The sequence below is a fragment of the Mytilus edulis genome, chromosome 12 (genome assembly GCF_963676685.1).
Source record: "Mytilus edulis chromosome 12, xbMytEdul2.2, whole genome shotgun sequence".
Taxonomy (NCBI): Eukaryota; Metazoa; Mollusca; class Bivalvia; order Mytilida; family Mytilidae; genus Mytilus; species Mytilus edulis.
In genome coordinates, this window is record NC_092355.1 from 10,756,291 (window position 1) to 10,774,443 (window position 18,153).

The following is an 18,153-nucleotide window of genomic DNA, read 5'->3' on the forward strand; positions in this document are numbered from 1 at the left end:
TTTGTGTAGTCTGAAATGGTCTTGACCAAGGCTCGACCTGTCTCGACCTGTCTTGACTAGTCTCGACCTGTCTCGACTAGTCTCGACTCAGTCTCAACCAGTCTCGACCTGTCTCGACTAGTCTTGACCTTCAAATTTAGTTTTGACTGGTGTAAATCAGCCCATCTAACTAAATTAAATATTGATCTTACAAAATTCAAGCTTATTAGGTAGTTTGATTTATTGCTGTGAAATAAAAGAATTTAATTTTACAATATGTAAAAAAAAAATTATTATATAAAAATTCAGATAGGCATCTTTAATTTTTTTTATAACTTTTTCAAATCAACTTGGATTTTCATCAAACTATGTAGATATCTTAGATATATATCAAGCTTACTGAATCCCATTTCATTTAGTTTTTTGTTGTATTGCTGTAAAATTTAAGAATTAAAGTAATCTTGGTATAAAAAGCTAGAATTTGCAATTCGGACAAACTAGAGATAGTACACTTTAATTTTTTTAATAACTTTTTCAAATCAACTTGGATTTGCATCAAACTATGCAGTTATCTTACATATATATCAAGCTTACTGAATCCTATTTCATTTAGTTTTTTGTTGTATTGCTGTAAAATTTAAGAATTAAAGCAATCTTGGTATAAAAAGCTAGGATTTGCAATTCGGACAAAATAGAGATAGTACACTTTAATTTTTTTAATAACTTTTTCAAATCAACTTGGATTTGCATCAAACTATGCAGCTATCTTACACATATATCAAGCTTACTGAATCCCATTTCATTTAGTTTTTTGTTGTATTGCTGTCAAATTTAAGAATAAAATTAATCTAGGTCAAAAAAGCTAGAATTTGCAGTTCGAACAAAATAGAGATAGTACACTTTAAGCTTTTTAATAACTTTTTCAAATCAACTTGGATTTTATTAAAACTATTTAGCTATCTTGGTGATCTTACTAAATCCCAGGTTGTTATGAAGTTTTAAAATATTTTTTTGTCAAATTTAATGACATGACACTATACATGATTTAATTACATCAGTACACGTGAGTTTTACAGGTAAAAAGAAAGCCCTACTTTTCTTAAACTCGTGTATTACTTATCTAGTGAATTAAAAGCCCTGTGATTTAGATTTAACAGGATGTTGCAACTTTGAATAAATGTTATTTAGAATTTAAAACTCTCTGGTAGATGTGATCTTTTTAATAAGTTTGCCCCAAGCAGAAGGTATTGCTTTATAAATCACCACAAATCAGAAGAACTATTTTAATAATTTCTAATGTTTCATCCCTTTTTGATATATTTATAAAGTGTATATCAAAAGGAATAAAACATTAAAGGAATTATATTAATATTTTATATATACTTTTTCCCAAATTATGAGAAAAGATATATTTCTAATATCGTAGCTTTTTGACCTAGGTTAATTAAATTCTTAAATTTGACAGAAATACACCAAACAAAATAACAACCTATGATTCAGTAAGATCAATATATTGCAAAGATATTTGTAGAGTTTGATGAAAATCTAAGTTGATTCGAAAAAGTTCTGAAAAAAATTAATGTGTACCATCTCTATTTTGTCAAAACTGCAAATCCTAGCTTTTTTTTACCTAGATTAAATTAATTCTTAAATTTGACAGCAATACAACAAACTTTGTAACAACCTGGGATTCAGTAAGAAGAATACATCACCAAGATAGCTATATAGTTTCAATAAAATCCAAGTTGAATTTAAAAAGTTATAAAAAAAATTAAAGTGTACTATCTCTATTTTGTTCGAACTGCAAATTCTAGCTTTTTTGACCTAGATTAATTTAATTCTTAAATTTTACAGCAATACAACAAAAAACTAAATGGAATGGGATTCAGTAAGCTTGATATATATGTAAGATAGCTGCATAGTTTGATGCAAATCCAAGTTGATTTGAAAAAGTTATTAAAAAAATTAAAGTGTACTATCTCTATTTTGTCCGAATTGCAAATCCTAGCTTTTTATACCAAGATTACTTTAATTCTTAAATTTTTTCAGCAATACAACAAAAAACTAAATGAAATGGGATTCAGTAAGCTTGATATATATGTAAGATAGCTGCATAGTTTGATGAAAATCCAAGTTGATTTGAAAAAGTTATTAAAAAAATTAAAGTGTACTATCTCTATTTTGTCCGAATTGCAAATCCTAGCTTTTTATACCAAGATTACTTTAATTCTTAAATTTTACAGCAATACAACAAAAAACTAAATGAAATTGGATTCAGTAAGCTTGATATATATCTAAGATATCTGCAAAGTTTGATGAAAATCCAAGTTGATTTGAAAAAGTTAAAGATGCCTATCTGAATTTTTATATAATAATTTTTTTTTTTACATATTGTAAAATTAAATTCTTTCATTTCACAGCAATAAATCAAACTACCTAATAAGCTTGAATTTTGTAAGATCAATATTTAATTTAGTTAGATGGGCTGATTTACACCAGTCAAACCTAAATTTGAAGGTCAAGACTAGTCGAGACAGGTCGAGACTGGTTGAGACTGAGTCGAGACTAGTCGAGACAGGTCGAGACTAGTCAAGACAGGTCGAGACAGGTCGAGCCTTGGTCAAGACCATTTCAGACTACACAAAGATCATCAAGTACTGAATCAGACTAATTAAGTAAAGTCGAGACCTAGTCGAGTACACTTAAGTACAGTTAAGTACAGTCGAGACAATGTCGAGACTAGTCGAGTAAAATGTGTGCTCGATTTTACTGGTCGAGCACAAAAACTGGTCAATTCAGACTCTGAGGAGTTTGTAGTGTTTTGTATATACATATTGTAAATAGAAAACCAATCTTGACCTGCATTTTATTTCAATTTACAGAATTTTATTTTTACATTTCTGAAGATAATTACTGAACATTCTAGTGTTGTGTTGTATTTGTTATGACGTATTACATCGTAAAATACTGAAAATCAGTTTTCTAGGTAGGAAGTTCATATCAAACAATAGAATAGTACAAATATATGTATACAAACAAAAATAACAAACACCACGGGAAATTCAAAACGGAAAGTCCTTTCATAAATGGCAACATCAAAAGCTTAAACACATTGAACGAACGGAAAACAATTCCTGACTTGGTACAGACATTATTTTCTGTGAATGATAGATTTTTTAACTAATTAAACCTAGCACTTTTGAGTTATGATAATTTCCATTGTATTGACAACAATGTGTGAGCAAAACAAACAGAAATAATATGTACAAACGTCAGCCGATGCCGGGGATATAATGAAAGGATACAAAGTTCAACAAAAGTTCGAAAATCTTTGATTACGAATGACAATTTATAAAAAAAAAACACTTTGAAAGGTCTGTATTCATTCTTAATCGTTGTTTATTTTTTAAACTGTGTGTCAATGTATATTTCACTTTAACTGATATGGTTCATTAGTATGAGTATATTTGAGAACCATGTTTTCTTCTGTATCAGGAATATCATTGTATTATTGCTTCTAGTTAAATGTCTTGAAACAACAGTTTCAATTATAATGCAATTTGCTATAATTTATAAGGAAATTGCAGAACATTTAAATTATATTGTTTCATCCAGCTATGTACTTTACGTTTTTTTCGAAGTATCCGGATTTCTTAGTTATGTCATCGATTGCAACTGCCTATTAAATCAATTGCAAGTCAAATGGTAGAGGTGGCAGCTCGTTCTACAATGAGAAAACACAGCAGGCTACAAAATGTTTAATTTACAAGATGGATGCATTGTAATGACAACTGCATCGCCTTACTATCACAATTATAATATTTATTGCACATCAATGGGAACATATGCAAAACTATATCAAAACGGATTATAGAAAGATGAAAACAAATAATCAAAACAATAAAAAAAAATCAGCCATGTTACATGTAAACCACGAGCAGAGAAGCGAAATCCCACAAAAAATCGTCAAAGAAATGTGGATTGTGATCCCTGTTGCATTTCCAGATACAATAGTTCTTGATCCACCAACAAAGTTTTCTTTCGTTTTAACCTTTAGAGATGTAACAAGTGAATTAGGACCTGCGTATCCTTTTGAACACTTAAGTTCAACTCCGGGTTGTAATTACATAATTAATTCAAGCAGTGTTATGTTGTGTTTGGTTTCGTCCTTTTTAATGATGTTTATGACATTGTATGTTCTAAATGAGCGTCTGATTCTTAACTTTCCTCGTGTTATCTTCTCTCCCTTCAACGTTGCTTTTGTTTTTTTTTAGTATCTAATATCTTTAAATTAATTAAAAATAGTCATATAACTCGTTATTACATATCAACCTGATAGAAACACACCAGGTGTGCATTTGTGTTTATACTCAAACACTAGGTTTACTGATATGTTAGTATTTAATACTGTTCTGTAATCACGTACACAGAAGACAAAAATTATTTATGAAAGTATGATTCAACCCGTTTCATTAAGACATGATCAATTATTGATACATGATCATAGAAAGGCCGTTATTAATGTGTTTTTGCATGTAAACAAGTCGTATGTCTATACTGTTTCATCTGAATATTTCATAACTTTAACAACAGGAAAAGAACTATCTTATTTATCGTGTGACATTTTAAAATCTGAATTTGTTGTTATCGATTTTTCCCTTTTATTTCATAAGTTAGATCTTTATTTTCTTTTATCAAACGTTCTTTCTCTTCAAACTTTTTAATCATCAACTTTAAACTGCATTCAGTAAGAGGGACACAAATATTATCTATAGCTTTGTCATAAAAAATACAGGGTTTTTTTAATGATCTATTTTTGGGCGCCACTCCTTCGTATCAACATTTTTTTTATTTCGCTTCTCTGAAAAGAATTCTTACAAAAAGAAATAAAAGTTTGTCACATGGTTGTCTATATAATTCGAATTAACACTTAAAAACACAAAACAAAAACAAAATAAATTTTCAAAGTTACTGTAAAATTGTAGGTAAAATTGTAAAAATCATCAGACTTCAGACTTCATCTTCAACAAGATTATCGGTAATACGTCCCGTCTCGAAAGATACATACTAAAATCCGAGACTTTTATTAGTTATGAATATTTCTCTTTTTTTTCAGATCGTCGTTAATGAGAAAAACTTTTTGATGTAAATCCATGCCTTAAACACTTTTGTCGCTAGAACAATTGTACATTATCCACTTCTAAACAATAATTACTTTTATAAGCTAATTTTATAGTAATATTAACAAACATTAGTGTACAGATATCTATTTATTTGAAGTGCCTGGGGGAATAAATGTATTATACTATGAAAAAAGAAATAAGGATAAACGTCTTATTGTTTATAACGAACTTTCTAAGATTCTTAAAACGTAAATATTGTGTAAGAGTCAAATGATATAGACTCCTTTTGACAATTATCACAGAACAGGTATTAAAGGATATTCATCATATGATTGTATTTTTTAGTGTAACTTGAATACTTAATAATCTTGCTGGTTTCTATTTCATATAAATTGTAAAACAACTTTTTTTTGCGAGCGATTGATTTTTGCGTATTTCAAAATATGCGAGTACTTACTTCTGTCAAAAATATGCAAAACATGATTGTTTGCATTAAACATTACTTTAGGTAGTACATTTGAAAATAAATCATAACAAAGACCGTCACAAACTGGAACATGTGAAATAAGAAGAATAGTTGTTGACAAAGTAAAGAACGTAAGATGTTATTAACATGTACTCCGTGTGTGTTGAGCGAAAGCAGTGGAAGCTGCAATAAAGATATCGAAATATTTTTCGAAATAAAAGGATATGTTGGGGTTCGTGTTGTTTATTCTTTAGTTTTCTATGTTGTGTCGTGTGTACTATTGTTTTTCTGTTTGTCTTTTTTATTTTTAGCCATGGCGTTGTCAGTTTGTTTTAGATTTATGAGTTTGACTGTCCCTTTGGTATCTTTCGTCCCTCTTTTACAAGACCACAAACAAACTAATTAAGTATATGCATTATACAAAGATAAAAACATTTCTTTGAACTTAAAACAATTGTCAGTCTAAAAAGGTATGGTCTATTTTAAGAAATCAGAAGGTCAATTCGAATTACGTTAAAAGACAAGTTAATACACATTAATCAATCTTAAGGCTGTGCAAGAAAGACCGGAAGAAACCTGTAGCTTGGCGTGCGAAAAAAAAACCCTGAATGTTTAAAACAATTTAGAATTTTAAAGACACACTCTACATAAAAGGATGCTAATAACGCTAACAGTAGTACAACAATGGTCAAATCCCCAAATAATATAAGGACAAAACGAATCAAGGTAACAAGCACACACTATGACACGCTAGGTAGACATTGAATAACATAAGCTATTTCATTTGAACACATGAGTGCCTACTCGTTAACTGATGGTACCATTGGGGACAACAAAATCATACAGATTGATTTAGAGAAAAGATATATATCAATGTTAAATAATAAAAGTGAATAATCTTTGAACAACAAACAAAATAACTCAAAATACGCGTAGACTTCCTTTTGTCAAAAATATGCAAAAAATGATTGTTTGCATCAAACATTACTTTAGGTAGTACATTTGAAAATAAATCATAACAAAGACCGTCACAAACTGGAAAATGTGAAATAAGGAGATTAGTTGTTGACAAAGTAAAGAACGTAAGATGTTATTAACATGTACTCCGTGTCTATTGAGCGAAGGAAGTGGAAGCTGCAATAAAGATATCGAAATATTTTTTTAAAATGAAATGATATGTTACAAGACCACTAAGTTGTATTAAGTATATGAATTTTGCAAAGATAAAACCATTTCTTTGAACTTAAAAAACTTGTCAGTCTACAAAGAGATGGTCTATTAAAAGAAATTAGAAGGTCAATTTGAATATGGTTAAAAGACAAGTTAAAAAACATTAATCTATGTTAAGGCTGTTCAAAATAGACCGGAAGAAATCTGTAGCTGGGAGTGAAAAAAAACCCTAAGTGTTTGAAACAATTTAGAATTTTAAAGACACACTCTACAAAAAAGGATGCTAATAACGCTAACAGTAGTACAACAATGGTCAAACCCCCAAATAATATAAGGACAAAATGAATCAAGGTAACAGGCATACGTTATGACACGTTAGGTAGACATTGAATAACATAAGATATTCCATTTGAACACATGAGTGCCTACATGTTAACTGATGGTACCATTGGGGACAACAAAATCATACAGATTGATTTAGAGAAAAGATATATATCAATGTTAAAATGATAAAAGTGATTAATCTTTGGCACAACAAACAACGTAACTTCACAATATTATAAAGTTCCTGTGATATGTTGTAAGTGAATGAAATATTTTATTTTTTTTAACAACATTATATATTTATTCATCAAATATGCTTGTTACATTGTTACACCAAGAAACCAAGCTTTTCGTGATGCATCCTCTAATATTCCACCGATTGCCCAGGTTAGCAATCAGCTGCTGGTATATATGAAAAATATGCATTATTTTTTTCCCCATATTCCACCCATTTCTCCCTTGACCTAACCTGTGCGCCTCTAGCTTTCTGTTCGTATATCTTACCTATTTTTAGTTCTAAATCTTTTATTTCTTCATCTAAATATGCATCTTCCTGTGGTAATGCATCTCTTATCTTATTTCTCTCTTCCAGGTTTTTTTCTAGTTCCCGACTTAATTCTCTGTTTGCCTTTGCTTTATTCTTACAATATGCTATGCTTACCTCCCTTATTTCTACTTTTAAAACGTCCCACAATAATTGACAATCGATATTATTATTTCCATTAGTATATTTATGAATAAGATTACTGATTATCTCTTTGTATTTTTCTTCTTTTAAAATAGAGTTGTTAATCTTCCAATATCCCTTACCTCTTTCTGACACACCAGTCCTAATACATAAAAAAACGCTTTGATGATCAGTAGAACTAATTACAGCTGGTTTAATTTTACAATTTTCTACTAATGACTTAAAATCTGAGCCAATTAGTATCATGTCTATTCTACTTGCCTGAGTTTTATCTCTCCTCCGCCATGTTCAACGTTTGGATTCAAACATCTCCAGATATCGATTAGTTTGTTTGATTTTAACATTAATTTCAAACTATTTACTGGTTTTGAAATCTGGCTATTTGGTCGTGTTGTTTTTCTATCTATAACATGTAAAGTATCATTGAAATCTCCCCAATAATCGGAATACCGATACCAAATTCTTTTATATTATCACTTACCTTTTAAAAAAACGAATGAAATATTAACACTTTTCGCACATAAATGACATTTAACTGCTGAAGCTAGAATACAACAATAAAATCATAACCCAAAGAGCTTTCATCAAGCCAGTAAAGAATATCGATAATTAGTACTAGTATGTACCTATACAATTTTGTTTTTCTATTTTGTCTGAACAATCCCTACGGCGACACGTTTTTCATAATGTATTTCACGAAATGTCAACCAACACTTTATTACTAAAATCCATCTCGACTTTCCTATCATCCATATTCTATTAACTTACACAATTTCCAGACTATTGTCCGGATGGTATCACTTTATAGTTTTATAGTTGGTTATTATATAATTACAGGATAAAGAGAAAATATAAGTGCAGTTAAGCAATGCTGACATAGTTTAGTTCAATGTGCTATATTTTTTAGCAGTCAAGAAGATGAATATTTAATGGAGTTGACATTTTTGAAAGTTGATCATAAAATGTTTTGTTTTCTTACAAATGTCAATTACAAATATTACAATGTAAAGCTCTTTAAAACATTAAGATTTCAGTGTTGGCATTACAATTAACTTATGTCAAGAAATACAATACTATTGTTTAATTTATTGAGCTACATGTATATGTTAAAATGTTTTAGCTTAAACGCATCGTTTATGAAATGATATGGAGATGTGGTGTGATTGGCGATGAAACAAAAGTTAATGCAAGGGTGCATGGAAAAAAGTAAAATCACAAAAATACTGAACTCCGAGGAAAAACAAAAATTCAAAGTTCCTAATCAAATGGCAAAATCAAAAACACAAACACATCAAACGAATGGAAAAAAATTGTCATAGTCAGTGGCGCGTCTGAATACAGCAAATTATAAACATGTATCAGTTCACATGTATTTGAAAATAAGAATCTATATGATAAACTTGCTTATCGGCTGAGTACTAACATCCCAAAAAAAAGTCCGCAACAATAAATGCTGAACAATTTTACATGTCGTCGTGTGATCATTACAGTGTTATAAGTCCACTTTTAATACAAATGGAGAAAGAGGGCCGCACGAATGCCTTTAATTGCTAACATTAATTTGAAGTTTGGTGGAAGTGGTCTAATGTGTATAATGGCTTATCTATCTAGGTTCAAACACAATTATACATTGCTTTTTTTTGCTGCTGAAATATGAAAAATAACATTATTAAAAAGTAAAATAACAAAAAAACTGAACTCCTGACTTGGTACAGGCATTTTCAAATGTAGAAAATAGTGGATTAAACCTGGTTATATAGCGATAAACCTCTCACTTTGATGACAGTCTCATCAAATTCCACAATGTTAACACTGATGCGTGGACTAAAGAGACATAATGAATAAATAGTCAAAATATGGATACAGCAGTCATTATCGTGTAACAATTTTAAAAGGAACAATTTAACAGAACACAAAAACATCAATCTACAAACACATTCATTGACTAGCGTGTCTGACGTCAGAAAATTTTATACATCACATATATTTGTCGTTCAATGTATATACCAACAATTTAAAAATTTCGCTTGGGTTATGTTAGCATACAGGGTTAAAAAATCAAAAGTATGTAAGCATTTATTTCAGAAATAGAACGAGATTTAAAATAGTACAAAAGTTATATAGAATTGATAAGAACCCATAAACAGTTCATTCCACTACGCGATTGAATAATTTTGACGTAAATGGTTTGCATTTTTTTAACTTTCAATATGAAGACAATTCGTAGCATACCCAGAAGTATTAAATGACATTGATGACACGTATCAAACTGATGGTAATGTATATCTATTATCGGAAACCTTTATAAAAAGTTAAAATAGAAAACTATCGAGACAAATTCGGAACGAAAAATCCTATAGCAAATGAAAAAATCAAAATCTGAAGCACATTAAAAGAAGGGATAATAACAGTTATATTCCTGATTTTGTATTGTGTCATTTAAGTATAATTATTAGTAAAATGATTGACGATGAATGCAATGAAAATTTTATTTAAAGAATATCACGGGTCTGAAGTGAATTAGAATAATCAAGTTGGTTTAAGGTTAAATGTACTGAATGGTATAGAAACTAATAATTTCAATTTATCGAATGGCCTTCATCTATAAAATGCTCCGATATGTTTGTAAATCAAATGTCGCTTAAACTAGTCTTTTTTTCAGATGAAAAACTGCAATGAAAACGCTGTTTCTTTGCTTTTTCTAAAGTTTTTTTTGGTGAATGTGTGTATTGCAATTGTTTGTTATAGATTGATATCCACAATCTTGGTTTTAACAAACTTTATCCGAAACCAGTATCAGTGACGTGTGTGTGTGCAATACGATGCTAAAAAACAACTGGATGAGTAAATATGTTAAAAACATCAGATATCACACACAAAACTAGATGAGTAATTACGTTCGTGGCTCTTTCTTGTTTGGTTGCTTTCAAAGATTTGTCATATTCTTTATTATATCAAAGGAGGATATTGTTTCGTTCAAACATTAGCGGGAACATAAGTTTAAAAATTGTGATTTTGCAAATAACCCATTTTATTGTTTGTTCCATAACGATATTCTTTTAGCGTAGAAAATCTGTAATGAATAATTATAAAAACTTATTGTTTGAATTTTATTCATTGATACAGCTGTATTCAACTTTGAACTGTATTTTCCATATTTCCAATATTTCAAGCAACCCATGACTGAGGAGTTGTTCCCGGAGAATTAGGGAGGGGGCATTTGTGAAAACTTTGATAAACTTTACTTCTATAAGTAAATAACATTTTAAGTTCTTCCCGGAAGTAAGCACCTGTTATACTATACAGGAAAAAGTTAATGCAATAGTTCATAAAAAATATTGTCTTTGTAAAAATCAATAAGTTTTGATTGGTTGGTACGAATACACTATCCTCCATTCGTATCGAACTCATTTGCAGTGAATGTTTAAACCATATAATGGCATATGGAGTATTAAATGCGATGAAGCAAAACGATATAGTTATCAAGATTATTGTGAATTCTAATCGTATTATACTTTCTTTTGTTGTAATCCTCACCTGTCTGTGTCTTTTGTTCCGAATGATTAACTTCCGAATGATCAATGTGTTCAGTATTGTTATAACCAGGAATGGTAGAAAGGTAATACACACTACAAAAATGCAGTCATAAATAAAAGACAGGTTTGTGTGTTCTGGTCGTCTTGTACAAGATGGAACATTATTTGGCCCTACATAAAGCACTTCGCTCAGCCATGGTCGGAATGAGGCTATCACAAAAGAAACAATTACTGCGAAAAAAACAATTCTCTTAGAGGAACGTAGATTACATACGTCTTTCCGTTTTAACGGGTGACAAACTCCGATATATCTCTCCAATGTAAAACATGCTACAAGCCAAGCCGAAAGGAAACGGAAAGAATACGACATAAACAATATTATCTGACATACTCCATTACTTTCCAAAAACGGAGCTGTAACCTCTCCGGAACCGATAGGTATTCCTTTTCTTATCCACTCTACAAGGACATAGAATATTAAAGCCATGAGATCAGCTGTTGAAAGTGCTGCGAGATATACACTTGCAGATAACTTCCTCATGTTTTTAGTAAGAAACACTAATAAAGAAATGGTATTTCCGGTTATTCCTACAGCAAATATTACTGGTGTGACATAGGTAAATACGTCTGACCCAATTGACCGCTTGTCGGAGCCTCGGTTGATGGACCACTGGTCATTACATGTAAGGTTCGATCCATTTCCACAAGACATATATTCGGATTGGTTGATCTGAAATATAGAACACACAGTTATATAGTTTTATAATGTATAATTATATTGATGAAAGCTTTGTATTACTTAATTCTTAAACATTTAGAATTTAAAGGTATCTGCACTAAAAAAGATAACGAAAAGAAATCATAAATGGACAAAACTAACAGAGTAGAGATGCAAATTATAGAATACAGAATTTAAGGACGAACGACCACACCCTCATTTAGAACATATAAATATCGAGATTGATATTTGCATCAGACGCATCAGTGACGCTCGAATAAAAGAAATTTAAAAAGGCCAAATAAAGTACGAGGTTGTAGAACATTGAGGAATAAAACTTCCAAAAATGTTTTGCCAAATAAAACCAAGGTAACAAAATAGCAAGCAGAACAAATTGCAAATTGAAATAAAAAAACACAACTGTATCATAAAACAGACGCGTTGAGTTATGTACCTAATACAGAAAACAAGATATATATATATATATATGTAGTACGTTATTCACGAATTACTGCGGAAAAGCGTACAGTGCATTGTTTGTGCTTGTGTGATAGACGTGTCTGTATATGATTTGAATATGATTGATTGATTGAATGATGTATTGTACTAAACTATGCAGGCATAGTATGATAAGCTTTCCCTCCCCAGAGGCTGTCTCGCTCCGTTCGGTCTTGATTTAATGCAATAAGTATTAAAATGTTATTTTCGACATGCTAATTTTTATTAAAGTTATATGACGTATCTGCTCAAATGTCACGAAAATTAAATTAATCATAATCAGCTTATATATCGTGTTGATGACAAACCTGATATTCCAACGGATAGTAGAATTGCATAGGTAGCTGGTATTATGCATCGAAGATATAACAAAAAGTCTTACTACGTATTGTGACATTTTCTAATTAAAAAGATATTCAATATTAATAATTTGATTGTCTTTAACTCGAGAAAAGAAAAGAAATAAGCACATACCACTGGTTAATGATTTGTCAGGTAATATAAGTAAACATAGAAGTACATTGTAGGTACATATAGAAACAAATATACCCAGCAAGATGCAAGTACAAATTAATGGAAATAATGGATGGCATTCACGATGATAATATTCAATAATAAAATGTCATTATGGTTCTCTGATTCAAGTGTATCATAAGCTGTACAGCGTTAGATTCCTCATGCTGTGGTCGATGATAAAACCGCAAAAATTGGAAATATAATAATAGTTTATGTATACATTGCTAACATAGCGGTATAATCAGTAATAAAAGGCATTTAGAAATGTCGTGTTTTAATGTACTTTATCACTAGATAGATAAGTAGCAAATATAATGACGTTTAACAAACGAGTGGACTTTATAAGAACGTTTCCAGCAAAAGATGTGCCATTTGTAGATAAGTTGAAGAAACGAAAAAAAAGTTATTAAAAACTTTAACTTATATATCTTGATGTCGAAAATCATTGTTGAAGGTACTCGTAAAAGTTGAATTCAATCATTTAAAATTAGAATACTTAAACCGTTGGGTTGTCGTCATAATGATGAATACCCGATATTTCCTTTAATCCATGGATAATGTCCTATTGGCTAATAAATCATATAGAAAATACGAAAAAATGACCTGTTGCTTGTTCATTTTTCGTACAAAAATTAGTGGTTAATTTTCTCGTTTGAATTATTTTACATTTGTCATTTCTGGGCTTTTTATATCTGTCTATTCGGTATGGGCTTTTCTCATTGTCAAGTGTATATCGATGAACGTTTTTTTATCAGCATAATAACTAAAAAGATAAAATACGAAATTGGACACTTTTTACTTTTTTGTTCCTCACAAGATTTAGCACAGCATATTGTTTTATTGCTGTTGTGTATATGCAATCATAAAAATCCTGCATTTTGTCACTGTTTGAAGACTCGATGGTGGCCGTCTGTTGTCTTTTGCTCTTTGGTTAGGTTGTTGTCTCGTTGGCCCAATCTCAATTTTCAATTGTCAATGTGATTAACAAGTGGCTATGCTTTGCAATTATTGACAATATTCAATTCATGGGCCATATGCATGCACACCATATCAAAGTTAACATACATCCGCATGCACAAATGGTTCGAAAATTCATCATGTTAATATTACTCCATGAAAAAGGTCATATGACCTAAGAATAATAAAACAAGATTTTTTCAACATGATGAACAACCATTCTTTGGTGAGATGTGTAAACGTATTTTAGCAATCGTTATTATAAACGGAAACATTTGTAATATATACACATGGAAACTCTTTGCAAACTATGTGAATATAAATGTAAAAAAATCAGCGAGTATAACTTGGTCAGTCATCAAATAAACTTCACCGATAAACTAAAAAAAAAAACACCATATCGATTGAATGTAAGAAAGTGTTGAATGTAGTTCCATGAATAGTTTGAGAAATGACCTATTACGCTATAACATTTTATTCTATTCAGGCAATAGCAAATATAAGATAAGGCTAAACTTTTTTAAAGCTAGTCGTTATGAAAGTGCTTTTGATAGATAGATAAATATAAAAGTGCATTTTATTCGAATGAAACGTCAATAAAAATTCTATTCAAAGTAACCTGTTGTAGATACAGAAACTAAATTGAAAACAAAACTATAGGAGTCATGTCCGTTTGATTTAAATATAAATATGCATATTATGTAATACTAGGGAGATGTTGATTAACATAGAACTAACAACGGTTAAAAGAACTGCTGTACAATTAAGTTTAGGAATGAAGCATTATTTTCTTTCTTTGATAATGATATAAACAACATATAAAGTATTCTTGATCATTCTTGATCATAATGTTTTGTTTTATTATTTTGTGATCTTTACTAATAGTAAAGCCATTAGCTCAAACAGATGCGTACGTTATTCTTCATCATTTGCACATGAACTGAAACACTGCCGATAACTTCTGTCTGATCGATCCGTCCATTGATTGGTTGAAAATAGTATTTATGAGACAAATCGTATGTGTTCTAAATTAAAAACTAAACTTATAATTAATGTGAACTTATATTTTGCAATAAGACTGGTTATGTGTGATGTTATTATGCATCAGTAGAGATTAATGTCAAAGTATTCTTTTGATTCGAATTTTACTATCAATCAACGATTAAGGTAGTAGTCAATGCCAGTTTCATTATATGAAATGAATGAAATACAAAAGATAATTGTAATTTTATCCTTGAATACAACCATAAACTACCCACTTGCATGAAAACACGCCCAGTGGATTCATTTCAGGAAACGTAATAATGACCAAACTGACAAAAATCTTTTGACATTCTTTTTTTACCTCTCTTACACATTTTTAGAATGAAATATTTAGGATTTTAAAAAATATGGGAATTGTCAAGCAGACGCCATAACATTCCGCTGACCTTAAATACAATTATATGAAAAAGCAATGTTGATATCGTAATAAGAATGATGTACGATGATATATGTATATACGTCCTATACAGTTTAACTACGCAATTGTCGAAGTAGTGGTTAAAAATCAACGACAACAATAGAAAAGGTTGATGACTTACATAGGCACTAGCTATTTGTTAGTTCGGTTTTCATTGATTATCGCTCTTAAATGTATTAAACTAAAATCAGAAATCAAACTAAACTGAACATGTTTCATGTTATTGACAACAAATCACAAGTACACGCAAACCGTAGAAAGATTGATTATAGGCTATACTGAAGAGCAAGATAAAATGTTTGTAACATACTGAGTTAATTATTTTAACTAATGATGATTTATATAATCCAGTGTTTCAATAATGATGTTCCATACCTTGATCATAATGTTTTGATTTATTATTTTGTGATCTTTACTTTGAAAGTTATCACATAACTAGTATCATACTATTAATAAGCTATATAATTGAAACACAATTATCTCTTCATTGAACAAGTATATTGTAACAGACAAAAAATAATGACACGTTATAATAATATGTGTTTCTAGAATAACATGTTTAGGTCAACCTGACACTTAACGTCCAAATGCCAAAAAAACCCAAACCAAACGAACTTTCAACAGCGGGTCAATTTTTCCGATGAAATAGTATTGCTATTTTCCAGTATACCTTTTTTTTCATTAGTAGTCTACACGATAAAAAAGTACGACAATTTGCCAAAACCCCAAGATATATTTGAATATATTTTGCGTTGTACTTAACTATTTACAATAAAGAAGAATAACATGAATTCCAATGAAAAACTATTTCTGTCTGCACTATACCTAACGGACTCTGATGCAAACGTCGTGTGTGCAATATAACACGACGAACACTCATATCGTGTTTTAACAAATTGTTTTAATTTGTTTCTTAAACAGACACTCATTTTTAGTATAAGTTGACAACATACTAAGCTCCAATGTAAGTTCAAAACATTGAAAGTCAATAAAACATAACAAAACAAAACATTCGACTATATCAACTTAAGCAATGATTCAAAACAACTATCATATTCCTTTATTGAACATTCGCAGAAGAACACGAAACGATGACACTGAGTCACAGTAAGAAAAACATTTCTTTTAACAAATTTCTCACGCTTTCATTTATCCGTTTGTTTGATGTGTTTTGCCTTTTTATAGCTTTTATCCCGAATAGAGTAAAAATAATTAATTGATAAAAATCAGCATTAAACATCATTTACATGTTAAATGTACAATTTGATGTATCTGACCAACACGGGAATATGCAAATACATGTAGGTAACATGATGTTCATGTGTGTGTTCTTATATAATTAATAATGTCTTATTTAGTTTGTCAAAGTTTCACTTGCTCTTAGAATGAAATCAATTTATTGTGTAATTTCTATACATTATACTATAACGATTCGTTTGAAAAATATACGGTCACATATGTTCTAATGAAATACAATTCTTTATCAATTAGACAATTTTGATTCTTTTGAAAACACATACTTATACATGTGTTCTAGTAAAGGCAGACACAAACCATCATATATCAGATTTTATTTTTGAAATTGACAGAAAAAATGGTCAACACTTCTAAAATATTATATTGATTTCTCAAAATTTACAATTAAATCAAGAGTATTTTAAAAGTATCACAACTCATGATGTTTTCCTTTGGTCGTGTTTCATGGAAATATAATGAATGAGACATAAATCTACGAAATGGATCTTTGAAATGCGTAGTCCTTATTTTACCACAATACACAGCTTGTTGATGCTAAAGATTCAATCACATTGTGTTTCTTACGTTGTACAGGTAATTGTATTTGACGTTTTTTACAGCAATTGTAAATTTTATCAATTAGACAATTTTGATTCTTTTAAAATACATACTTACAAATTTGTTCTAGTAATGTTCTACGCTATCATATATAAGATATTCATTTTTTAAACATCTCCTTACCTTTATATCATTTATGAAGTCATTTAGAAAATCACGAATATAAGTATCTCCGACATCCATCTTTTGTTTCGAAATATTATTCAAGAGTTACGAATAGTTGTGGCACAACTTGACTTATTCACTGGTATTTGTAAAAAGAAAGACGAATAGTTCATTATTTAATATATTGCTTAGTTCCATATTCCCGGTTATAGGACTGTTAGTATCTAACATTCCATATTTTTTGACATTTCTGTCCATCGAAAGATATAACTCAGATTGTGCATAGTTCCATTAGTTTCCATAGATATTTTTTTACCGCGGATAAGAATACTCATTTACCATGGAATAAAAGTTTAAAAAATTATTCAAAATATAAATTCAAAGGCTCGGTAACTTTGATAGAAGACTATGATTTCAATTAATTAATGGCCAATACTGTTAAAGCATATGTAGTACTCTGATCAATGATAGACAAGACGCTTTACGTCTCTTATAAAGAAAAGAGCTAATCAATATAACTATATGTAATCTGCCTCCGCTATTATCGAATAATATGTAATCAAATGATGCATACAAATTATTTACTCCAATGTTGCATTGCGTACCCCTCACAATGTTTTTGAATATCAAAAGGTTTCATATTACATGAATAAAATCAATGATAATAATTTAAAGTTAGTTTTGTTCTTTAAAAAGAGCAAACACATTATGTGGTAGTTTTGTGTTTGTATTTGCTTTTTTTTTTCATTTAGTTTCC

The 18,153-nt window shown here is 29.9% G+C and overlaps 2 protein-coding genes across 2 annotated transcripts in view; both read right to left on the reverse strand.

Annotated features, from left to right (window-relative positions):
• LOC139497416 (probable G-protein coupled receptor 139) overlaps positions 1 to 7,996 on the reverse strand; it is a 41,720-nt gene extending 33,724 nt beyond the window's left edge. The window contains exon 1 of the mRNA XM_071285635.1: positions 7,532 to 7,996. Coding sequence (XP_071141736.1) covers positions 7,532 to 7,996 — 465 coding nt within the window. The remainder of the gene's footprint in view (positions 1 to 7,531) is intronic.
• Positions 7,997 to 10,859: 2,863 nt separating this feature from the next.
• Positions 10,860 to 17,862, reverse strand: LOC139497108 (probable G-protein coupled receptor 139). The gene is made up of 2 exons (XM_071285195.1): positions 17,415 to 17,862; positions 10,860 to 12,016 (listed from the first exon to the last, which is right to left on the reverse strand). The coding sequence occupies exons 1-2, from the start codon at positions 17,472 to 17,474 to the stop codon at positions 10,919 to 10,921; spliced, it is 1,158 nt and encodes a 385-aa protein (XP_071141296.1). The 5' UTR covers positions 17,475 to 17,862; the 3' UTR covers positions 10,860 to 10,918.
• Between the last annotated feature and the right edge of the window lie 291 nt (positions 17,863 to 18,153).

Excerpts from the sequence above, each read along its gene's own strand:
- LOC139497108 (XM_071285195.1), bottom strand. The coding sequence starts at position 17,474 with ATGGATGTCGGAGATACTTATATTCGTGATTTTCTAAATGACTTCATA. Across the intron at positions 12,017-17,414 it reads ACTTCATAAATGATATAAAG|ATCAACCAATCCGAATATAT; the intron begins GTAAGGAGATGT and ends TCTATATTTCAG.